The sequence below is a fragment of the Grus americana genome, chromosome 4, assembly GCF_028858705.1.
Source record: "Grus americana isolate bGruAme1 chromosome 4, bGruAme1.mat, whole genome shotgun sequence".
NCBI classification, from domain to species: Eukaryota; Metazoa; Chordata; class Aves; order Gruiformes; family Gruidae; genus Grus; species Grus americana.
In genome coordinates this window covers 43497542-43523820 of record NC_072855.1, presented here as the reverse complement: position 1 = coordinate 43523820, position 26279 = coordinate 43497542, and the positions used below count along the sequence as shown (strand labels likewise).

At 40.0% G+C, this 26279-nt stretch overlaps 1 protein-coding gene across 2 annotated transcripts in view; it reads left to right on the top strand.

Moving 5' to 3' along the window:
• The window catches only part of CPE (carboxypeptidase E), a 60114-nt gene extending 43839 nt beyond the window's left edge, over positions 1–16275 (top strand). For both annotated transcript variants that reach the window (XM_054825030.1, XM_054825031.1), the window contains exons 5-9: positions 766–948; positions 7536–7675; positions 10258–10357; positions 12402–12520; positions 13488–16275. In XM_054825030.1, coding sequence (XP_054681005.1) covers positions 766–948; positions 7536–7675; positions 10258–10357; positions 12402–12520; positions 13488–13586 — 641 coding nt within the window. In that variant the 3' untranslated portion in view covers positions 13587–16275. The remainder of the gene's footprint in view (positions 1–765; positions 949–7535; positions 7676–10257; positions 10358–12401; positions 12521–13487) is intronic.
• Positions 16276–26279: the final 10004 nt, after the last annotated feature.

Here is a 26279-nt window from a genome sequence, read left to right as displayed (position 1 = left end):
CCCTCAGATATTTTAATCAAAGCGACTTAGCGCTTAAATTATCTGGGGCTGTTTGTGCCCCGTTAACTGAAGCAAGAGAGATGTGTCTAGGCTGCCTGTATGATCCAAGGTTTCTCTGCCTGAACCTTTAAGAAAGGAATTTCTGAAAGCGGTAGCGTGCTACTAAAACCAACTATCATTGTTTCCACTTTCTCAGTATCGGTCCCATGTAAAAAGGATTACATCGTGGCAGAGCTGTTATCGTTTAGCACACAGCAATATTGGTTTGGTTTTTTCTGCCACTAGGGGATGCGCACATGGCTGGAATGGTCATGAGATGATGGTATTGTTTGTGATTGTCTTCCTTCAATCTGCTTTCTTGCAGTTTAGTTGCAAATCCTTTCAATATCAGACTGTAAACCCCTTTAGGGAGAGACCTTTTTCTATATGTACTGTGTGTTCTTCTAAGAAAATATCTAAAGCCTAGAATAGCTTAGATTTTGTGGTGCGCTTTGAATTTAATATTTTCATCAATATTAAGACTGATCCGAATAGTCACCTTAATAATGGGGCAACCTGGTACAGGCAAGTGATGAAGTATTGGGGAAATGTTAATGTTATTAAGATAATGCTATATTAGTTGGTGATGCTGTAGGACACTTAACCGTGTACAGAGAATTTCCAGGCACAGTCCTGCTGTGCAGTGCTGGTAATCTAGGTTGTGAGCTCAGTTGGTATGACTGCCCTTTTAATAATCCTTGTTCCTGGACTTTTTTACCTCCGCAGGCAGTGCTCATGAATACAGCTCCTGCCCCGATGATGCTATTTTTCAAAGCCTGGCTCGCAGTTATTCTTCTTTTAATCCCGCTATGTCTGATCCAAACAGACCACCGTGTCGTAAAAACGACGATGACAGCAGCTTTGTGGATGGAACAACTAATGGCGGCGCCTGGTACAGCGTCCCAGGAGGTGAGCCCCACTCCGTGGGGGTTCAGTGTCACTGGTGGTTATTTTAAGCTTGAGTTTTCATTGGTTTAATTGCAGTCTGGAATACCACCGGGTTTTCCACAACTTTTGGTCTGGTTAAGGGTGAATCAAAGGCTGATCACTCACCACAGTATATCTATAAAATTCCATAAAGTTCATTGCGATCCCTACTAAAATATTCCTCTTTTATTGCTTTCTCTACAATGTTTCTTCAGTCAGGGTTCAGGTCACTGCAAATTTAATAGTTCTACAGTGGCGAAGTGATTGCTATGCTACCATGAGAGCTTAAGGTGTTTGGTTTTTATTTTTTTTTAAAGAGTAAAAAAACCCTTTAGCAAACCCTGATGAGAGAGAGCAGGCTACTGACTGTTCATTTTAACCTCAATAATGAAAGCATCCAACCTTGAAAGAAGTGGAGAGGCCTGATTTTGCAGTCTTATTGACAATGGGAGTTTGGCCTTTGATTTCCATGGGAACAAAATCCAGTCGTGAAGATATTTTTGTCTCCATACTTCCTAGCTTTATTAGAGCCTGATTCCTGCCCAGGCAGTGTTCCCCTAGACTTTGGTAGAGCCTTCTGTGCTAAGAGGAACAGCAGAGCTACTATGGCCACTTCAACACTAATTTTGGAAGAGTAGCCTGACATGAGACATTTCATTCCTTTTTACCAAGAATTTTGATATGTCATTTTCTTTGTTCATTGAGGCAAAGCAGATGCTGGGATATCTAAATCTTTTATCAGTCTTCTGGGTCTGCTAAACTTGGACAAAATGTCGGAGTGAAAAATTGAGCTGGGGATTTCTGAGCCAGCAACTCAGCTTGTGTGGAGTGATTTGCCTGTGCGTTGGCTTTGTTGATTTGTATATCAGATAACTTTGAACACATGTACCAGTTTTATTGTTTGTTTTCCTCTTAGTACTCAATTACAGTCTCTGAATTAATTTTAAATTTTTACCTGGAATGAGTAGAAATCTCTCAAAGCATTAGGACAGCTTAGGTGGTAGCCTGACTCTATTACTCTGTTACAGTAAAGAAGAAGAAAATAATTAAGCTCGTGTGAAGAGATTAGAAGCAGAACAATGACTGGTAGTGCTCACACAGCCCGCAGTCATCTGCTTATTCTTAGAGTTGCTATCCTCAATCTTCACAGGGGCAGCAGGTCTCCTCTGCTGTGGTACCACAGGTACCGGGGACTGGGTGTAAGGTAAAGCGTTGACATTTCTGAATAGGACTGAAAAGCAAAAATTTCCCTTTGTGTGAAGCTTTCCACAGACTTCAAACCGGAAGCCTGAAAACACCCTTGAAAAAGCAGAGTTTGCACCATTTTTTAAAAAAAATATTGAATATAAACAAAATATTGAGAGGTTTAATACTTAAATTCTGTTTCAATTCAGTCCAAAAATTATCTTAATGAAATATTCAGTATTAACTATAAAAACATGGACATATTTAACTTCAGCTCCTTTTTCACTAGGAAAATGCTATAAAAAACTGTCTTTCCATTGTTTTGATGAAATCCTTTGATTCTGACTAAACTGCATATGCCAAAAGCACATTTTTCCATTGGAAAAACTTGTTGGAAAGTTTGAATTATTTCCTCCTTTTGGATCTTATTTTAAGTTAGACTGCAAATTCCCCAAGTGAGCCCTTTCTTTTTCCCATGTATTTGTGTAGAAGTTAGTAGAGAGGAATCCTAGTTCTAACTGGGATCTATGATCCTAATATGGTGCAGCTAGTAAAAAAATAGACAACAATATACTTTGGACCACACAGTTTGAGTCTGTGGTTTTTTTTTTTTCCAAGTGTAGAAATCAGCTGGCAAGCTGTGACTTCTGAACGAAACCTCCATGGTAATTTTTGCCACAGGCTGACTTAAAAAACCAAAAATAATTCAGGAAAAACAGTTCTGTTGTTTCCGTGTCTAGTGCTAAGGAAAATAACTAAACATTGCTTAGTTGAAGTGCAAATGTTCTTGGAAGCTTTAGTCCAAAAAGCTCTGTGCAGAAACTGAAACGTGGCACGTAAGCTATCTGTTGTATCAGTGACCTTTTGCTGTCCATATGATAATGCACTCAAACTTAGCAGTGGTATAAGCTGTTGAAAAGCCATTTGTATTGCTTTAGGAAACGTACTGCAGTGTATATCCTTAATAGAGTTCAGAATTTATCAAGAGAAACTCTCTGAAGAACTTGTCTCCATGGCATCTGCTCAGGTTCAGAGCTATGGCAGTGCTTGCGTACCTTTGCACCTTTGGGTTGCTGTGGGCTGTTCTGGGTCCTGTGAGGGGACGCGAGTGTGGCTCAGTGTCCTGTGGGCATCTACAGGTTAGGCTCGCATCCCTGTGGGATCTCCCTGGGTTGAATGGAGGCAACATAAAAGAGGACTTGTCACGAGTTTATAGAGAAGGAGGAGAAGTGGAGCAATGTGACTGGAAATAGAGATAGAAAATAGATGAGAGTGGGTACTGGAGCTGTGCTTGGTGTAGAAAGGAGTTTATGGCTTTAGCAGAACAGTGGTGAGGGAAGGAAAAAGGAGAGAGTGGAGGACAGCTGAGCTAAGTGAAGAGAGACTGTCCTCTCCTAGATACTGCCTTTGACAGTACCTCATCAGACCAAGAGCTCTGACCTAGGAAGGGCTGATTTTTCTTTCTAATAAATTACTAAAGTTGCTGCTGCCCTATAGAGCTTATTATGGTGTCCCCAGCTGTGCTGCATCAATTCCTTTGCCCATTATCATCCGCCCACATGAACTTCTACCTTTTGTAAAAGACAGCACTGCGTGGTGGGCCAGCAGCAGTCTTCACTGGTTCCTCAGTGTGCCAGGATAATGTATGGCTGGCTCGCTCTTGTTTGAGTATGGGTTGCTTTTGCATGTGTTTTTCTGAATAGCTGGGTTCTTTCAGTAGGAAGGCTGAACGTCTGGTAGCAGAAAAGTCTGGTAGCAGCCCTTGTCTCGAACTGGAAGTAAGGATGAGCCCTCCATTGCATTCATGTTCTGTCCATGCCTTCTTGTAAAACTTCAGGATTTCCTCATCAATCTCAGGCAAGGAGGCAATTCTCCATTCAGGTTTTGGGCTGGAGAGAGCAGATGATGTACAGGAATATTTGAAGCTTGCTTCTGTCTCTTAATACACTTTGCTGTGAGGTTTTTCTCACCATTACCTGCTTCATAGTTACTTTGTTCTGTGGAGCAGGGGCACAGAGAAAATAGCTGCTCCAACAGCATCTTTGTCCTAAATCTGAGACGCCGATGCCTGCTGCACTTGTTTTGTATTAGTTGTCATCTGTAATTAGTTGATCCTTGTAGGTTTTTCAGAGAGCAGCAAGCAGAGGCAAAGGGGTCATTCTGTGTTCAGGAAAGGCCCTTTTAGCCACCAGACCCTGGGGAAAAACAAGCCTGTACATAAAATCCATGCTGTTTTTACACCTGCTCTTCTCCCTGTCAGCATGTAATTAATGATTTCACTTATGCATAAGCAAGCCAAATTAAATTTGCACAGATAGCTTTAATTTTGGCATTCCTTAGCTGTTGAGTGCCTAACATTTCAACATCACTAATGGTTTTTAATGTATCTTTTGTGTGGAGTATCTAGTTGGAAATATAAATGAGAAGAACAGATAGTAATGAATTACAAGCCAGCCACATGCTTGTTCTGCTTGCTCTGTCATTAGAGTCACCTGAGTCTAATCAGATTCGTGTCATTCCAAAAATAGCATTGCAAAGCAGCTTACATTGCTGTACTATTAGGCTATTGTTTAAGTGTCTTTTTATTTTCAGATACTCTCAAATCACTCTTGGCACTCAGTTAATTCCTAACTTGAATTACCTTTCACGTTACCAGTTTTGGAAGCAATATTAGTTATTTTTTGTTACCATTTTATACAGCACCTGTAGGAGGCATATGTTCTCCCCATTACGCACAAGGCTCAAGTTCGTCCTGTCCTGCTAAAAGTTACCGTCTTTATATGTGTAGAAGCTGAACTATCTTAGTGCTGTAGCTTGTAATTCAAAGTCTAAGTAACTCTGACGCCTGGATGCCAGGGGCGCACCCTGCACTCCGCTTCCTTTGTGAAGGCTGGGTTCCTCTTTGAAAAGCTGAAGAAATTAGTTGTGTCCCATATTCTAAACTGACATAGAGACACTGTAGTCCTTCAGGACAGTGGAGCACCGCAACAGAGGAGTTTTTGTGTTGCTCAGTTTGAAAGAAAATTCCTACTCGTGGTCGGCAATGAAGGGCATTCATTGCTGAATCCCAGTTATATCTGAGGTCTGCTAAGCCTTTCTGATCTTCAGAGAGCAGTCCCTGTTAAAGTCTAAGAAAGTTAGTTTTGTGCTATCCTTTGTTAAAACGAGAGGCTTTGGGAGTGTGGTGATATGCGTGCATGTGATGTATGCCATGTGCATTACAAGAAGGAACAGGGCAGTTGGAGAGCTTGACCAGTGGCAGCAAAGTTGCTGCAATGTTGAATAAATTTCTTGAAATGTATTGATTTCTTGGATATTGCACCTAATTGCCATATTGAACAGACAGATAAAGAGTGCAAATTGTATGTAGCCAGCCTGATACTCTCCAGATTACAGATGTAGTAGGCCACAGTTTTGATCTAGGCTATCTTCACCCCATTCTCCATCCCAGAGATTCAGATCATCACCTGCAGCTCAGTGACGTAAGCTGAATTTTTTCAGGAGCAACACATATAAACTGTGGACCAGGCCAGGGGTTGGGAAACAAACTGTAGGATATGGACATTGTGCACAAAACTGGAAAATATATTGCTTCTTAATTCTGTTCTTGAGAAACAAGGCATCCCTGAGTATCACTTTGCTGAGGGAGGGAGGGAGAAACTTCCTGAGAATCGGAGCAGTAATGGTTGAGAGTTGTTGGCACCCCAGTAAAATTACATCATGCCCTTCGGCTCCCAGTTCTCCTCTTTATGGATTCTTTCGTTCTTGTAAAAGAAAGGCAAAAATCAAGAAAAACAACATTATCTAGTGTCTGGAACAGATGCCTGGCAGTCAGCACTGCTGTCAGGAATTTACTCATGACTCCGCTGCGCTCTCGCTGCGTACCGCTGAACGGTAGGTCCGTCTTGCATTCTGCCTGCTGGGAGCCGTCCCTCCCAGGAGCACCTTTGTCTTCTGTGTCCTCATTTTTCAGCTGTCTAACAAAGGTTTAGAAATAAAAAGATTCTTTTAGGAATCCAAAAAGGCCCTGTTCCTATCAGTAGTTAGGAGTCTCATTGCCTGGCTGGCAGAAAATAGACTCTTCACCCTCACATGTTGGCAAAATCCCACCTGACTCAATCTGTTTGCTGCCCTCGGGGTTCTCTTTTGGATATGACATCAGCTCTCTGGACATTTCTGGACTGGTGAACAACACTGGTGCTTCAGCAACAAGACTACATTAGGTCTCATGTGCAGCTTGCATGGGGGAACATAGGGCTGAATGAATTTGCTGTGTTTGAAGCGCTTTTAAATCCCTCAGTGACCTCCATGGGGAAGCTCAAAATGCTTGGTAGCCTTTTTCTTTTCAGTCCTCCATTTGAGAATCCACTGACTCTGCTAGCTAGATAGATTGGGAAGGCCAGAGCTGATTCTGCATCAGCTTCTGCAAAGAATTTATTTATAACCCTCCTGGGGACAACCACAGTCCCTCTCCAGCTGGTTGATCCTGTTACAAAACTGGAAACCACTTTGGTTATCGGTTGACCGATTTGAGAAAATAGCCAATATTTCCATGTAGTAAGAGAAGAGGCTCAGAAATGTAAAAGAGTGCATCCTTCCCATCAAGTTTTTTTTTTTCCTAGTGATGATGCTACTATATATATTTAAATTCCTATGATTAAGTTGCATTAATAATGATATTTTTCTTCTCTATTGAAGGCTATCCAGTATTGATTTTGCAGAGCAGGTGGGGACTACCCTTATCCATGGGAAAATTTCCATGTAAATAAAGTTCATAGGAAGTTTGCTTTTGTATTTTTTTTTTTGTGGAAAATATTTGGAATCGATGCAGAAAAGCTTGACAAAGAATATTCCTTAGCAAACAGATGCTTCTCATGTAAAATGTTACTAAGTCGAAACCCTGCATTTTCAGAAAAGAACCAACATGTTTTTGACCCATCTTTATAAACATCTTTTTCAAAGTCACTTCATCATGTTTCATTTGTTTTATAATTAATTGTCATTCTTCTTGGCTTAAAAAATGATCATCTTTTACTTTCATATGGAAATATTTTAGCCATAATCAGAAATAATTTTCTGTTCCTGAAGAGAAAGTAATTTATATGTCAGCTATCCAAACGCATGTGCCAGGTAGGAGTATAGAGGCCAGGTGTCAAGTCTTTTTTAAACTTTCTCTGGGAAGAAAATGTTTTTGGGAATTAATTGTGGTGTTGGTTTCTCTGATTTAAAGCTTCTGAGTTCAGAACGAAGCTGATTAAATGGAACCGCACCAACTGTATTTATAGCTATTCTTTTCTTAATAGCCTCAGCATCTCATGTGTCCCCCTTTATTTACTTCAGAACAATGCAAAATGCGTCACTAACTCTCTTTTCTGGCATTGTAGGAATGCAGGATTTCAATTACCTCAGCAGCAACTGCTTCGAAATCACAGTGGAGCTTAGCTGTGAAAAATTCCCACCTGAAGAGACTCTGAAGGGCTACTGGGAGGACAACAAGAACTCCCTTATCAATTACATCGAGCAGGTAACAAAAAAGAGGGTGGCAAAACTCCAGTTATTGTAAATAAAGCTTCTAAACTTTGTGCCGTATGAACATCTAATTCAAAATTTCACATTAATCCAAGTGGTGCTCCATAATTCTTATATGTCTCTAAGGTGGTAAATCCTGTGTGATCTTTCTAAATTTGTGGAAGAAGAGGGGAAAAGATAGAGGATGTTATAGTATGGAATTCATCTCACCTTACTTAAGCTGTTGCAGACATTTAATTTAAATGATTTGTGTTGGCTTCCTCGATGAAAAGAAATACACATCACCAGAGTATATAATTCATTTTCCCAGCACTGATGTGCATGCTAAGAGAGATGGATTGCCCTCTACAGATGTGAAAGCGTGCATACGGATGTGGGATGAAACGCGCTGGGTGTACAGGGAGCCTCGACGGCTGGATTAGGCTGTAGCTGCCTGGCAGCTCAGTGTAACGTCAGGGGACATCTCTAATCCTGGTTTTGTAGATGCTCTGCTGCTCTCTGATTGCATGAGCTGCCGATGATCAACATAGAGCCGTCAGTGTGATGATTCCATTAAAAATTATCCAAAATCTGGTTAGAAGCGTAAAGCATAGTCACGGGTTTAGATAATCTTGTGCTAATGGGTTGTTAGAAGTTAAGAGTCCTGAAATAGATCTGGGGGTGTGTGGGGGCAGGGTGTGTGTGTGTGGTGTTATTGTTGGTGTTTTGATTTTATTTATTTATTTTTTTAAAATCATTTCATGCCAATGTAACAGACTGTACCGAAATGATGGTTCCAAGCAGCGTGGGAGTATTGAATTTCTGAAACCTGTATATTGTCATTAAAGATCACAAATATATCTATCATTAATGGCTGCACACCTGGGATTGCAAAATTAGAAACATACTTTGTAAGCAGAGCCGGTCAATTAATGCATTCATTTCTTTAAGAACGTATTTGTGCAGAAATTCTTTAGTTAGCCAGAAATCTGATATATTTGAATATTGCAAAATGTTTGAGTTATACTGTTGTTAGTAAGTTGTATGTGCGCTGAGGAAAAAGCTGTACCTGCCCTGCAGGTTTTTAACCACTTATTATGAGATCCATCTCAAATTCTTCAGCTCCTTTGCACGTGGCTTAATTTTCTCTGACTCATGGGAAACTATGGTGTTACTGCATTTTCAGAATTACTTATGTGTAAGAGATTATTTTGCCAACTTCCTTTGCTCCTGCGGCGCTGCTGGCTTTATCCTTGAAGTTCAGATGGTCTATCTGGCATTGGTTTTTATCCTCTTACAGGATAAGAGGTCCAGCTCTGTGCTTCAGCTCCCCTGTGATTGCTGAGGACAGTACAAATATGTACTTTCTGCTTTTCTAAGCCAATCTGTGTCAGGCTTCTCCCATGGTGTAAATTAGAGGAATCTGGTGAACTAAATTATAGCAGCTGAATACACCATAGAGGCTCATAAAGGAGAACATCAAAATCTCAACATAAAATTTGTGATTCACAAGTCTTTTCAAATATCACAGAATCAGAGAGAAGCCTGAACTCCACAGTGCTTCCCCGCTCAATTTCCAGGCTCCCAAAGAGATGCATCTCGGCACAGGTTCAAAACGCCCCATTCTCCCCAGCGCTGAGAGGTCCCTGTCTCAGGCTGTGAAAAGGTAGTTGATCCTCAGTCTCTTGCCTCTGAGGAGCTCAGTCTGGTTTCAGACCATGCTTAAGAAATACCAGCAGGACTGGTCTCTCCGCGCACTGCGATTAAATCAGGGCTTTAATTTCATATATGCTGGGAACAGACAGATTAGGTACTGCTGGTGCTGTTGCCTGGAGTATGTTGCCTAAGAGACAAGAAGGAACTAGGGTATGAGCCACCATCATCTTCCTCTCACAGGCCATGTGGGGGGTGTTGTGACATCTATGACATCAAAGGTCTGGGTGTTTTGGGTGCACAGTAGAGAGCTCAAGCATCTCACACAGGGATTGCCCATCAGAGTCCAAGTGCTCGCATTTAACCTTGTTAATGTTTCACTTTTAAGCAGTTATGTCTGGTTTTAACCGTAAATTCTTACAGTTGATGAAACTAAGAAAAATTTAAAAAAATTTTTTTTAGGTTGTCTTTCAAAGCTTTTTAGCACATTCATAAATCCCCAGTGACAAGGGCTTTCAAGTCAGTGTTCACATATATTATGATTTGCTGCATGTTTCTGAGAAGTGCTTGCATTGCACAGGGAAATTAGTATAACTACCAGCTGAATTATTTTTCCTCTTCACTATTTGTTCCATTATGATGTTCAGTAATTATCCTTGATAGCTGTCGGCACGTAGACTGTGGGGTCCATAACATGCATTGTTAAATACAGAATCATAGAATCATAGAGTGGTTTGGGTTGGAAGCGACCTTAAAGACCATCTAGTTCCAACCCCCCTGCTGCGGGCAGGGACACCCTCCACTAGACCACATTGCCCAAAGCCTCATCAATAGATATTGATTTATTGATCAATAGATATTTCACTAACAAAAATGCCATCTTTTGTTAAGAATTTTCCTGTGATTTCCCATGTGTTGCTGACTTTATTTATTTATTTATTTTAGATTCATCGAGGAGTGAAGGGGTTTGTTAAAGATCTTCAGGGCAATCCAATAGCAAATGCTACGATTTCTGTGGAGGGGATAAGCCATGACATTACATCAGGTGAGTGTTGTACCTCAGCAAACCAAGAAGTGGTGGAATATATTGCTTCTCCCTCTGCTTGGCAGCCCAGAGCCATTTCAGATCTTATTAGCTGAAGCTTTAAGGGAGCAAAATTTTGAAGCCAGGAAAGCATTTTGTGCCTCAAGAAGCTTGTTGCCTGCAGGATTTCATGAATCTTTCTCTTGTATTTTGCTCTCAAAGTAGCTGGAGACTGGGTGTTGGGACTTCATGGATCTCTGGCGTGAATTGGTTCTGGTGGCTCTTGGCTATTCATGCTTAGTTTGTCTTCTGATTTGTGGTGCAAGTAGTGTTTCACAGCTCTGCCAGGATTTGAAGTCCTGTCGGCAGTGCCGTTTTGAGTTTGAAGGCTAAACTGTAGTCCAAAAGTGTTACATTACTTACTATGCAATCGTACCTTTTGGTATGTCAATTCTTGACAGATCATCAATTTACATAACTTCCTCCTGCGAAGCTAATTTTTCTCTGCTGTTTACAATGCTGTGACTTTTTTTTAGAAAGGTGGTTCTAAAAGAGGAAAGGATTGTGTTGGTGTTCATAGAAAATTGTGTGTCACCTCTTTGGTGGTGGTGTGCTTTATTCCAGGAATGAATTCGAAGGTATCTCACACCGTGCCAACTTGCAGTCTTCCCTGTAGACCTGTGCTTTCTTATTCTGAATGACAATTTTTTGTTTACACAAGATACTAATTAGAAAAAACAATAATAAAATGTCATTGCATTATACCTGAGCTTACATTATGGTCATTTTCTCAGTGATACGTCTCACTATACTGTTACAGAGATGCAGAATACTGTGAAACAGGACGGGTAGACCCTTCATTTAGCTTCGATTTGCGTTTGTTCTCACATCACCTCCAAAGAGGCCAGCATTTCTGTCAAGCAGAGCAGTCTGTGGTAACATTAGCCAACTTCTTTCACTACGTATAAGAAGGCAAAACAGTATAGAGGCTGGAAAAAAAAATTAGGGATAACAAGAAAGAAACAAACTGTGCAAAGAGGTATTTTGAGGTATGAGAGAGTGATGTATACAGTAGTACAGCTCATGCTTCTACGGTACAAAAAGGCATCTAATCATGAATCCTCTCACATCATTGTGTGTGTATAAGCCTGGAAATCGTGTATTGTCAAAACAGTGAGGAAAACAAGTACTTGAATTTTAGCACATTCAAAAAGAAGAATAAATACTCTTTGGCTTTTTTCCCCTGCTGCTTTGTTCTTGAGTTAAAATTCAGCTTTGTTCCAGTGCCAGGAATTAGAATAGATCATTATCGTAACTCTGCAGCAGTATTTTTTTCCTTTCTGTTTTATGAAAAGTCTGGGAACAACTGGACAGACTACTGACATTTTTTGACCGTGCAAATTGCAGACATTTAAGTAACGTTTCCCTCTGTGTGCTGTGTAGCTACAGATGTGCTGAACAAGCATTTAAAGAACTGGCAGTAAGAGCACGGCCAAGTCTTTTAAATGGCACTGCTAACTGACTTTTAGAACAATCTTGCAATGTTTTCTGGACATAGAGAAATTCCGAGTATTAGCCTGTGACAAATTAGATAATTGCCCACTGCTGGTGCAGGGAGGATCTGAGTCTTTGTGAAAATGGGAGAGGCTCATTTCTAGAGAAGAGGATGATGCGTTTTTATGCTGTGACTGAAAAAGGCGATCTGCAGTAGCACTCAGTGCAGTAGAAGCCTTTCTTCGACCTGATTGGATGAAACTTTCATTTCTTTGTTTAGCTAAAGAGAAGAAAAAAGCCCTAGATATTGCCTGCATACTGAAACATGTAGATAGTGATGCTTCAGTGGTGATACATGTGGAATATTCTAGGAAATGATGATTTATAGCTTTCTCTGCAAGATAAATTGAGAAAGGTGGTCCTATTTATTTAAATTTGATGAGAATAAAATACACTTACGCTTGGATTTTCAGAATGCTGAGGGACATTAAAAATTCACATTACATTGCAAACTGTATATATATATATATGTATATATTTATTTGGATTTTTTTCTTCTTCTTCTCTACAGCCAAGGATGGTGATTACTGGAGATTGCTTGTGCCTGGAAATTACAAACTTACAGCCTCAGCACCAGGCTATCTAGCAATAACTAAAAAAGTGGCTGTGCCCTTTAGCCCAGCGGTTGCGGTAAGTTCTCACATGTGTGTTGGTTTATCGTCTAGTATGTATATAAATTATATTATATATAAATTTCTTATTTAAAATGAAAACACACAGAGAAAAGTAATATTGAGATACTTAAACTTTTTTTATTGGTTGATGTGTGATTAGCCAATCAGATAGAAGATTACAGAATATATCTAAATAGCGTGACATAGAAAGTAAGAGATGTTGAGATTTTCATTGAGACCTGATATTTTTAATCTAAATTGTCATGTGACTACCTGCATAGGTTAAAACCAGTGTTCAGCTCTGTGCGGAAAGATAGTGATGGAGCATTGCTTTGTGTAGATACCTGACATATGTGGTAGGACCGAGGCTGCATCTAAGAGTTCAGAAGCATTTTTAATTCGTCCTCTGTACAGGTGTGGATTCCACTCTTAACAATTAAAATAAATGCTGATTTCTCTAGTGTGTATCATATGCTAGGATATACCACACTAGCACATCACATCTACACTACTGAGCCACGTGTCAGAAAAGCCCCCTGGATCTTTTTGATGGCATAAAATTGAATACGTGTTTTGATCTGCTGGGGGTCTGCATTGCTAGGTGTTAGACAGCAATATGCTGATGATACTTTTTATTATATGCTAGACAATTTATGTGGCTAGATCTTCAATTTTAATTTAATTGGCCCATATTTTTTGAAATGTTTAGACAAGTCAAAGGCCGGACAGATGTCTGGTTTCTTTTGGAAATTTTGCTAACCTATGTGCATTTTTAGATTAGTTTATTGTAGTGATATGCTAGTATTGCAGGTATTTAAATCAGCCTTGAGAGACTTTGGAATAAACCTAGCCTAAAATGGAAACTACCTCCGTAAGCCCCATGTCCGTGTTAAACAACTTCTTTCAATAAATAGCTTTTAAAAGCCAACGCTTCTCTCTTTCGACAAGTCTTACCGATGTTTTTGATTGTTTCTCTCACTCAGGTTGATTTTGAACTGGAGTCATTGTCTGAAAGAAAAGAAGAGGAGAAAGAAGAGTTGATGGAATGGTGGAAGATGATGTCAGAAACACTAAATTTTTAAATGAAGATTTTGGCTTTACAGCTTTTAATCTATTATATGTTGACTTAGTATAATGTACTGTGGAAAGTCCTTATATTCTAGATTTTGTGCACTTCACAATAATTAACTTTGAATTTTTGAGTCATCTTTTGATTAATATGATTACAAATAACTACTAGCCTCCTAGCTAGATAAATAAGTTATTACTTTTCTTTCATATTGTTATAGAAAATTTACTCTTATATACAAATAAGAAAAAAAAAAGAGTGAATGTCTCTGCAGCCTATATGGAAGTACAATCTGTTGTGTGTTATTTGCAAGTTCAGAATATGTAGGTTAACTCTTGATTTTCAAAAAGAAATATGCTGTAGTCAGTTCCCAATACTGCCAGAAATATTTGACAGTGCATAGCAGTAGACAGTGCTCTTTACTGAGTTCTATAATGGATGTTATTGAAAAGATTTATAATAACAGTGCGTGGTGTAATAATGTTTTACAAGGATTAAAATTCAGTATAACATTTTGTATGTGTCTGGTGTTGGGGCTATTTAACTATGTAAGAAAAATAAGCTGACTTCATTTTAGTAAGCAGAAGGAATCTGCATAAGCTCTTTTATTAAAGATGGCATGGAATGAATTCAGGAAATAGCGGAGCTTTATTCCTTAAACTCTTAATGATATTTCAAGATCGTGTTTTAATTATTTCTCATTACTCATTAACCAAATTAAAAATTCTCAATGGGCAAAGAAGAAGAGCTTGTGCATCCTGTTAACATGCTGCTTGTGTTTGTTTTACAGCAAGAAAAACAATTGTTTCAGGTGATGCCTGTTTTAATTAGATAACTACCTTTTCAACAATCTTTACGTGTGTCAGTGGTGTCTAGATAATCAGACAGAAGTTCGTATGTTCACTGAAAGCTACCAAAACATTACAGTTTAGACAATGAACTGGAAGTCTGCTGAGGACATGCATTTAGTCTCACAAGCCGAGAATGGTTTTGTTTCCAACTTTGTTTCTTCTTCTGGTTAGTCTTATCTAAAACTAGAAGCAGTGAGGAAGTGAAGTGAATTTTTTTTCAGTGTGGTGAAATTTTCCCAAAATACTTGAAGATGATACAAAAAGCAACTTTGATTTTAAAAGATCCTTCTTCCCCCCCCCTTTTTTTCTTTTTTTTTTTCTTTTTTTTTTGTATACTTGAATTAACTTGCTTTCATATGTTGTTTAAGATGAGTGAAATTTGTGGAGTCAGAGAATACACATGAACTGTAGCGGGTGCAAGCTTGATAAAATTCTTCTGAAACCACTGCCGGTATGCTACTGGATAGCAGCTAAGCATCTCATCTGTTTGAAAGCTTGCACACTGGTCTATTTTAATTCAAGATCAGATGTTCGATACAGATTTCCTTCCTGTTTCTTTAGTATCACTGTCTGTGTTTTGATTAGCATATTATTTTAGTCGATGCAGTAGGAGTTCAGTACCATTCCAAACCAACGAACAATGCACTATCATGCTCCCACCATAAGTGAAAAATCACATGTGCAGGTGTAGGATCCAAATTTATCTCCTTTGGGTATTTAAAAGTCTACTGAAAATAGTTTTCTGAGAATTTCTGAGAATTTTAAGTTCTTTAATAAAATAGCACTTGATCCTTTAAAGTAACAGGCTTAAGGTTTGACACACATTGATAAATTGAACAGCAATAAAAAGGCATAAACTTTCTCTCGCTGATCAAGAGTTTGCTGTGTAACCTGTAGCTCATTTGGATAGTAGACATTTAATTCCAAACTTCAGGGGAACTTCACTTGCTGTAAGTGGTTATGCAGTGATGAACTTTGAGCCTCCGTTGCGATGAGTAACCCCTGTGGCAAACGAAGAATCTTACCTGAACGTCTCGATGACAGCTTGTGGCTAGCCGTGCACAAGAGCGTGCGTAAAGGACGCCCAGTTACACCAACTCAGGTGTTCACGGCCGTTTGAAAGGCTAAGACACGTTGCACAAAACACACTCTGTGTCTGGAAGTAACAATACTGTTTTCAACTGAACCAGGTAAAATCGAAGCAAACAGTATAAAAATGAGTTATAACGAGAGACTGCTGGCATGTGGGCAAATGGCTACAGGAGTGTTTCTGACCTGTAAACTAATGTAATAAGGCAAGTGTATATTTGTACAGAACACCTTGCTCTGCCCCTTCCAAACCTAACAATTTCAATCCAAACGATATTACTACGTGGTGCGATGCCTGTCATGCATCCAGTCTTCCTGTGTGGTGGCTTGTGTGGCATAGTTAGCGCAGACATTATTACATCACTGTGATCTTGTACTCCATACGCGTATTACGTGTGTGAGATCCTCTGGTCTACTATTTCAGGCATTTGCAACTGAATGTGGTGTCCCTTAAATGATCTCCTAGTTTTGCTCTAGATGTCTGCTTGCTATTACTGTGCTGAGAACAGGTTAAAGTGATTAAATGTTACAACACCAGAACCACTGCCACTGTTCTTGCTGTAGGTAAACATCCTCAAGAGCAGCGTAGCCAGGACTCTCAATAAATTAATTCATTATGTAGCTTTCCTAGCTGAACTGTGTTGTAGGACTGTGTATGTTTAAATGGAAGATTAAAGTGTTGTGTGATGCTGAGCTTTTGGTTTAAAAGGCACATGCTGTACTATTGTACAATAAATCTACAGGTTTATTTAAAATGTAAAATGTGTGAGTAATTTACAGGTTCAAAACGTGACCTCTGGCTGTGCATGTCTGCAAAGTATGCCATAAACATCCTCAGTGAGGTGCGTGTGCCAATTAATTTGCTGTTTGAACAGAGAAATGAGACTGGGATTAGTGCCGGTATCCCATTGAGAGCCATCCATAGCCCCTTAACTTTGTGCCAGAACATCCTCCTTTTGGAGTGTACATCTTTCTGACTGCTTTTCCCATGCAGAATTTCAAGTAAAGTCCTGAATAAGAAGGAGATGCTCTTCATCTATGCAAGGTCGGTGGGGACAGGGCATACACTTTGTGTGTCTCTCCTTTCCACAGTATTTACAAATCTATTTTTTTTTCCGTATCAATACGTAGGATTGGAAAGCACAGCGTGCGGTGTGCTTGCAAACCTGTGGTACTATGCATTCCTTATAACTACAGTGGTGAGGATTATAGTAACGAAGTCAGTCAAATAAAATCACTGCGCCTGAATTACGTTTCCCTTTTCCTAGGTTGTGGTGTCAATATATGTGAATTCTCATATAGTCCTGGCTATTCCTGAGCTGATAATGACATACATTAAAGTGTAAATTAAAACTGAGATGGCATGTAAGAAAAAATTGCTACCAAGTTTCTCCCTCTGAGGCTTTTTAACAGATCTAACAGGTATGCTAGGAACACTTAATAATTAGCCCGTGAAAGGAAGAGGATTCAGAGAAGGATGACAGGTAGGTTTAGCGTAGCTGGAATTTAAAGTTAAAGGGTGCAGTTCCCATGAGCCTGGTTCTCTCCCACACCTGAGCTTAGTTTGACTCAGGCCTGCGGATGCTGTAGATAGCAGCAGTTTAATGGCTGCCTCTCTAGGAGTTAGAGCAGCCGTCTGGAGCTTCTCAGTAAACCTGCTCCACCGGATGAGCGCCTCGTTTCCTACTTGTAGTTAGCACTGGAAACGCAGGACCCAGAAACATCGCTGCAGCGCTTGCTTTCTGCCTTCCTGAATCTTGCAAAGAGCTCATTCTGATCATCTCCTTCCAGGTATTTTATTCCCCCTGTACATTTCTGTTTATGCAGAGCTACATCTGTTGTGAATAATTTACCGCTTGTTAATTTGACTTATAAGTTCGGTCATTGACACAGCCTCTGTTCCAGGATTTCTGACTTCTATAATTAAACCCAGGAGACAAAAACACTCAGGAGATTTTCTGAAAGTCATGGCATAAAAAAGACCCCAGTGGTTTTGTTTGTCTCCTGGCTTGTGAGGATTTTGAGTGAGCTTGCTTCAGGTTTCCATTTTTAAAGCCTGCTTTAGGGGGAGAAGAAAATGACAGCTGAGAAGTCAATGTAATCCTATGCCTCCAGGGGCTAAGGTTTTGAGCAGTATAGCAAGTGTTGGAATAGGCAGCATAAAAATGAGATATTTAGAAACAACTGCTGTTTACTTTTACTAACTGTGGTAATGGGGCTATATAACTGAGTTAAATGGCCTCGCAGTGCTGATCTTTCTTCAGCCCTCCTTATTTTGCCTCTCCAGGCCCTAGGCATTATATTTCAGCAATGACTTAAATGCATCCATGGTTAGGCACCATTTATCACAGTGCTAGATTTTCCCTGAATTAATGGTTAATATTTCATGTTATTTTATCTTTGTCCTACTTTCATATTCAGTTAAGCCACCACAGATTTTTGTAATCACGCATCACTCTGTGCACAGTGGAAATTGTCAAAGAAAGAAGCCGAAGAGTTTGGCTCCTGCATTGGGAATGTAGAGGGAATTTGACATCTGGGAATGCACTGGAAGCAGTTTAGTATTGTGAAATAAGTAGATTGTGTAGACCTTTTTGCTAATCATTCTTTAGTAAAGGGCTGAATAGGATTATGTGCCTATGGGATTCTAAGAGTGCAGTACGTCCGTGCCTTTAGACTTTAGGTAAAGCTATTCTGGAAAGATTCCTGTTAGTTTCACTGAGGTTTTTATCAGACCCTTAAGCCTGGAATCTGAGTAGTTGGGACTATCTGGTGCCAAGGCTGCTCATTTTGCATTAGCAGTACTTTTTCTTCATCTTTTCCAGAAGAAAGATGCAAAATAATAAACAAGAAATGAAGTCCACTTTCACAAAGTGCAGAATTGGTCGCGGAACTTGTTAGAGTCATTGCAAGACCTAAAGTAGAAATAGTGGAGATAGATTAGCTGGACCAGTGGCAACCTACAGCTCACTAGGCCTCTGGACCACTGCTCAGCGGAAGATAGAAGGATAAATCAGGGTGACATTTTTGTTACATTCACCCACTGAGAGTGTGGTCAGGGCCGTAATTTAGAGACAAAATACAGAGCTAGATCTGCTTCTCACCTGACTGCTGCATGGCAGCAATAGAGGAGTTCACAGCGTTGCAATACCATCCAGTAACGTGAGATTCAAGTTCATGAACTCAGAGGAGCATCTGTTCTGCAGTGCACTGTGGTGCCTGTGCTGGTGTCCAAGGGTGCAGAACCCAACATCCCTCCTCTGCATTCCAGCACCTTTCACACAAAAGGTAAATTAAACACATTTCAGAAACTATGGACAAGATTCAAGAGAGGACTTGGCTGCCAAGAGCAGTACAAAATTACAGTCTGACTTCCCTCCCTTCAGCTCACTAAATATCCGCTCATGTGGCTTTCCTTGGCTGCTTCCAGTTCTCTCTGGGTGTGTCAAAAACTAGCCCAGCCTGAGCAGCTCAAGCATTGCTTGTGCCAAGACCCATCAGGAGTGGATTACAGGGCGTTCTTGTGTCTCAGGATCCTAAGTTTGCACTTGCACCGTGTTGTGGTTCAGCCCGGCAGGCAGCTAAAACCGTCACACAGCTGTTTGTTTGCTCACTCCCCCCATGCAGTGGGATGGGGGAGAGAATCGAAAAGGGAAAAAAAAAGAAAAAGGTAAAACTTGTAGGTTGAGATAAAGACAGTTTAATAGGACAGAAAAGGAAGACGACGACAACAACAACAATAAGAAGAATAATCAAAAGAATATATAAAACAAGTGATGCACAGCACAATTGCTCACCACCTGAAGCCAACGCTCAGCTAGTTCTTGAGCCAAACCACCTCCTGGCCCATCCCCCAGTTATATGTGGAGCATGACGTCATATGGTATGGAATATCCCTTTGGCCAGTTTGGGCCAGCTGCCCTGGCTGTGCCCCCTCCTGGCTTCTTGGGTGCCCCCCCGCCTTCCCGTTGGCAGGGCAGTGTGAGAAGCTGAAAAGTCCTTGGCTGCTTGGCAACAACTGCAAACATCAGCGCGTTATCAACTTTATTCTCGTCCTAAATAAAAACCACTGCACTACGCCAGCTCCTAGGAAGAAAATTAGCGCTCTCTCAGCTAAAACCAGGACACACTGTGAGACAGATCCCCTGGCATGGCCTGGCATCCTGAATCTTCAGGTCTCCAGAATGGGGACCCCAGCAGTAGCTTACTTTTGGCCTGCATGCTTAGGTTTCTTCCAATGGAGGCAGAAGACAGCTACTACACCTCCCTGGTGGTATAGGAGGAAGGATCTGGCCGATGCCTCTGACTCCATGTCAGCATGGCAGGCATACATTAAGACCTGGAGGCTGGGAAGTGCTCCTGGATCCCATAGGTTAGACATTGAGACATCGTTTCTGAGACATGGTCTTAGAAACTCCATCTGAAAAGGAAGAGCAGAAAACCCAATACCGACTTCTTTCCCCTTCAGATTCAGGTAATTTATTTGAAGATTTATCATGATAGTGCATGATATATGCATATATCAGTACATCTGCTTTGTGTCTCCTATGGGGGCTAGAATGCTTTTTAGTTCAAAGAAATTTTGGATAAAATACAGAAACAGCTTTGGGAGCAGGAGCACACTGGAACACAACTAACTGGCTTGTGCTGCACAGCATTTATTATTACTGTGAGGCAAATGAGGGGCATTCACTCCAGTCCCAGTGTTACTAGGTTTTAACAGATGTAATAAAAACTGTTCGGAGGCAGTTTTTGCAGATGTTTAGTGTATAAAAACTTAGGGCCCAGAGAGATCTTACTGCAAAGAAAAGGCGTAGATGCTGCAACGTTCATCCTTTGGATTCACTGTGTGCATGCATACATAAATGTGTGGGGGAGTGAAGCAGCAGGACAAGAACGTACATCATCTTCCCTAGGCTATTTTAGGCACCTAATTGCTCAGAAATCCTTGAGGGTACCTATTCTGTTTGCCATAAAGGGAACAAAGACCCTTGGTTTTACAGATCACGTCTGAATTAGATGCCTGTGCTAGACAAGCGAATCTCAGGCAGACCCTCGTGTTACCGGGGTAGGTGCCCCCAGAGGGCAAAGGAGGTGCCCCTCGGCGGGGAGGGCCAGCCACCCACCGTACCAAAGAGGCCAGGGGAGCCTGGGGTACAGTTACTGCTCACAGGAATATTTTAAAATATGTAACATACAGCTCTAACGTAGCCAGTGACTATGTCAAAACGGCAACGGTGGCTGCTGGCTCGGCGTGCCGGCTGCCCTGCATCACGTCGATGCACCAAGTGCCCTTCATGAACTGTGCTGAAGCCTGTACACCTGACTCTTTTACTGCACTTTGACCTAAAAATCCTATTTATTAGCTGTTTTAGTAGGGCTTTTGCAAAAGAAATTTCTGAAGGGAATGCTTTCTTGTGCCTTCTTGAGGAAACTGAAAGACTGAAAGAAACTAGTTCTGAACTTTGTTATACCAGGACATGATATGTGCCCTTCCAAAAAAATGCAGATTCTATCTTCAGCGCTCTATTTCCACATACGTCTGACAGGCCTCGACATCAGATTCCTGTTAACTTATGTGGTAATATGCAAGATGTTAAACATCTGCAAAATCTTCTGATCATTTTTTTGTAATGTCTCAAATGTTAGACATAGCTTGCAGGGGATTTCCACTGAAAAGAAACAAAATTTGGAGGACATTCTAAGTTAAGTCATTTAATATTTGTTTGCCAATGCTCTGGATGGTATTGCAAGATGCCAAGATAAATTCAAATTAACATTAAAAATATTCAGTACTATTGGTTGTGGGTTTACATAAGTTGTTGGCACATTATGGTAAGAGTTCTCAGATAAATTGTTGCCAGGCAAACAATGTCCAAATGAGGAAAAAAAAAATATTACATATAACACACTTGTTCAAGTGTCACAGAAGAATGAAATTTTTACCCGGTGGAACCTTGCTTCAGCCAAGCAATTAAGCATGGAGATGTGTTCACAAACTGTTTCAAAATTAATTGATCTTGAAAACCTTTAACTTTAAGAAAATTGAAGCCAAGATAAAAATTAAAACCACTATGAATTCCAAAATAAAAATACAATAAATACAAATTTAAAATATTGTTAAAAGGTTGCAGTGAATATTTGTTTACCAAAACAATTCACTTATGATAAAACTTCCCAGATGGTTTAGGTGCCTTTGAAAACAGTAGGTTTAAAAGTAATTTTTAAAAAAGGTTATTGAAAGGTAAAGAGTACAATTTTGAAAATCATACTATTCTGCTTCCACTTGAATCTTTCATTTATAAAAATGTCATTTCAAACTTTTAATATTTTATGGTATAATGCTTATACTTAAAAGCATTTCTACTAGGTTCATGGTTTTCATTAACGTAGCCACATAATTGAACCCAAAGTCTAGCAAAGAAAGACTGAACAAGATCAAATGGTTGGCAGCTGAAACTAGACAAAGTCAGAAGCAGAACTAATATTCCTTATTTTCTTAGTGAGGCTAATTCACCTTTGCAATAGTTCATGTAGCTGTACAGTAGATTTTTCATCACATTATTATTTTTTTTTAAATAAGACTGTTGTCCTTTTGAAGGAATGTGTAAATGCTGTTTGTGTTCCTTGGCTGAACCAATCCTTTATTCTTCATGGCTACGCCCTTTCAGTCAATTGTCCCATCTGGTTTAATTGTTTCCTGAGACTTTAGACAATCATACATCCCTTTGAGCTTCTGCTTCATCAATCTAACAGCATTTTTGGATGCACTAATTATGGGATTCTGAGAATTCAGGCTTGGATTCTGTGGGCAATATCTGTATGCCATTAAAAATATCTGGGTATTGATTTTCCATGTTTGCTTCTCGGTTGGGTCCCTTACTATCTGTGCTCTGAATGAAGCCAAGTGAGATTTTAGCTTTGATTCTGAACTGAATTTTCAAATATAACAGAACTTGCTGTAGTAATGGGTTTGATTTTGAGTTCAAGCAAAATGCTTAAGAGGACTTTCTCTCCTTCTTCAGTCTAACAAGGTTCTCATTTTTCTTGGAATTACAGTATTCCTAGAATTTGCTAATTAAAGCCTGGCTCGCTTGCATGATGTTTATAATGTCAGCAGCTTCAGCTCCCATAATATCCAAGAAAATTATTTGTACTACAAGTCTCCATCCCTCTCAAATCCATCTGCTTCCATGGGGAGGGATGGGATGTCGAAGCCATGCATTATCTCTCCTCGTCTTCAGGAGTTGGTAATTGTTCTTTCTCCACAACCTTCTTTTTTTCATTCCAACGTCCCTGAGATGCATGCTAAAATCCTGATATGTCCTGCGCACTGCAGAAGGTTCTGGTTTCCAGGTCGGTAAATGTGAAAGAGATTGCAATACAATGAAATTTGTTATCTAAAAGGTGAAACTAAGTTGCTGCTGGTAATATAAGGTCGTACAGTCACAGAACATACAGTGCTTTATCATTTCTAATGAACAACCTCATTATTCTGGGCCTTTGGACAGTTATTGTTGAAGGAATGAGTAGTCTTTATACGTCATGTCCTGCCAGATCTTCGCTCAGGAATTCCTCTCCTTGAAGATGTGGCTAGAAAGGTGTGATCATAAACTGCAGTTCAGTTCCTTTTCTGCTTCCTTCTGCTCTTGGTTACTCATACCATTAAGTCTCTTCTCTTAGAGCAAGCTACTCCACGACAACTTGCACTTTCTTTCAGAGGAATGGATACTTAGGTGGATGTTGTGCAAACCATAAATAAGCACTCACAAAAGGGAAAGAAAGATTAAGCTGATGCATGTTTTATTTATATACATACATACATACGAAGCTTGACTATGCCTTGAAACTTTAGAATGCTGAAGTTTGGCTGAAGGTCCACGGGGGCTGTCACTGGCATTGCTGTAGGGAAGCTAGTGGGGGCACACCAAGACGTACCGGCTGTGAATCGGTGCCAGCCAGCCAAGCAGTAACTTGCTGGAATATTTTAAAAGACAATCGCTCACATTCATTTTGCTTATATCAACAATAACTTTTCTACCTCTTTGTAACATATATGCCCACAATGATTTGTTCATAGTGAGGTTACACAGAGGGGACATGAAGAGACACGATTGGAACTAGCTGTGTGGAGATGACAGGCCTTTCCCGTACTACCTTGCAACTCTCATCTGTGTTGTAAGTTCAAGGAATGTATCTCAATTATTTTACACTTGCAGAATCAGAATAGGATATAAACAGAGAGGACTCGCTATGACCATGTAGAGTAAAATCTGTAGTTTTCTCTAGCTATTTCAATATTTTGTATTTCTAACTAGGGGATGGGAAAAGAACAAGACAGCAATCTGGGACCAAAAAAACCCAGGAAAGCTACAATGTGGTTATTTATCTGATACTTAGATACTTAAATATAAACTTTTTTTTTTGTTTTGCATGTCTTGAATTCATTCAGAAGCCTAAAATGGGAAAAGAAAATTCCCATGTCATACTTTTCCAAAGAATGTTTTCCCTTTAGAAAACTGCAGATCAAAATAACCAAATGATAAAAATCAAGTTGTGCAAACGCTTCCTGTTACAGCTTTTTTTTTTTCTTTTTCTTCTCCAAAGTCTTTAAAATTTGGAAAACTTGTTTTGAAAAGCTAAAAAAAACCCCCAAAAAACCCCAAAACTACTTCTAAGTATGTGGAAGATCTAAGCATAAAATTAAGAACTATGTAAATGCCCTAAATACATTTTAGTTATTACTTGACGTCTAAAACTTAAACCAGGATCTGGACATCTATGTTACCTATTACAGCCAAGACCACATTATTATGTTTCCACCTTGAAATTTTGTGAAGTGCGAGATGCGTTGTGACTCAAACCGCCCCAGCTGCTGGTTGTCATCCTCTGTCAGAGAGATGGGACAAACAGACTCTGGCCGATGAGGTGACCATCCTCTGTATCACCCCCTAAGCCAATACTTTTTGTGAGTGACCAAATCTAGGTGTTTGGGTACCTGTTTGGCCTGATCCTAGGTGTCCCTGGAGAGGAGGAGAGACTCAAAGTAAAGATGTGCTGAACTGACTCTCCACCTCCCATTGTGTTTAAAAAGGGATAACAGCCAGAGTCTATTTCCCTCTCTATATTTAAAACCATTGACTTCAGTGGAATTACTCTGGATTACAAATGCCATCCTTGGGAGTAGAAAATGACCTTGTGTCCCTTTTCTTTCACCACAAAGATCCTCTTTCCCAGCTTTCACACACTGAGCAAGGGCAGTTTGGCATGCGCTACAACTGCGCATTTCCCTCCCAATTACCTGTTTCCTCTCCTGTGTGCGTTTTTGGCATATCGTGTCATGTTCTGAAACTTCACATACCTGAAATATTTGGAACCAGTGAGTTCTGGACACAGCTGGTTATTAGATTCGAGATGGCTGCCCCTTTTGTGAATAAAAGCCTCACACTGCCATGGGAAATTCCATTAAAATTTTACCCTCTATGTTATAATTTTTCCTCCAATGTTTTACTGCTTCTTTTATTAACAAAGAAATATTATAGCAACTATGCAAAACACTGCAGAAGCTTAAATGGAAGATGTCATTTTTTAGGAGAAGGAGGTAAAATCATCTTCTTCCAGGCGAGAACGTACACCCCTCACAGCTCAATTCAGCGGCAACTTTTGCCATCCACTTGTGGTGAATGCCCAGCAACCGACACAGCCTTTGGGAAACAGTTCTGCAGCTGAACGGCTAGAAATCATGTTTTTCTGTATGCTTTTACTGTGAAAAATTGTGTGTTAACCATATGATCAGCAAACACTTGTGAAGTTGTAGTCTGAACAGCTTGAGAAACCTCTTGTTCGGCTTCGGCCAGCTACCGACACTTGACATCAAACCGGCACGCAGAAGTGCTCTCGGTACAAGCTTCCTCTTGTGCTCTAGCTTAGGAATTAGTAGGGCAGCGTCTTCAGAAGTTTCTTGACCCTCCTCAACTTCCTTAGAATAACGTCTTTCCCATGCTAATAGAGTTCAAACGAAAGGTTGGCTGCTAACATAAATGCTGAATAGGCTTGCTAGAGCTAGCAAACAAATTGAGGCTCATTAATAGGATGCTGTTGAAATCTCTGTTATTAGGCATCTAACCAGAGCAGTTCTTTCTCCTCTGGATATTAGTTGAAGCATCTTGCTATTTCCACTTTGGATTTAAAAAAACAAAACAAAACAAAAATACACTAAAAATCATTAGTAAAAGATTCAGTCATAGATAATCTCTTCTGGTTTCTTAGTTACAAAAAATCAGTTTTCTTTTAGCAAAAATAAGGCAGATACTATATATGCTTGTTATAGAAAGAATTACTTTATTTTCATGTCTTGCTCTCTGAGGAAAACACATTTTTATTCTATTAGCTGATCATGTAGTAAGCTGGTGATCAGGTAATTATTTGTAAGCTGTTTTATTTTAGTAAATGGGGAAAGTACCAAGCTCTAGCTACAGCAAAGGCAACTTTTTCTGACTACTTGTCAAAAGGCTACAGATATGCCCGAACTAACTTAGATGATGCTGTGTCTGCCTATGAAAATTTGCTATTCTAAGGCTAGGAGAAGTTTAAGGATAGCAACAGAATGAGGGAGATGCTCCACAGGAGGGGACGGATGAAGTGTACTAAAATCTCTCACTAGTTCTGTATCTGTAAAGACTCAATTCAGCAAGCTACTTAGGTACTTGCTTCACTTTCCTACCTGAGTTGCTGTCCTATTAAAGACGATGGGAATATTTACATGA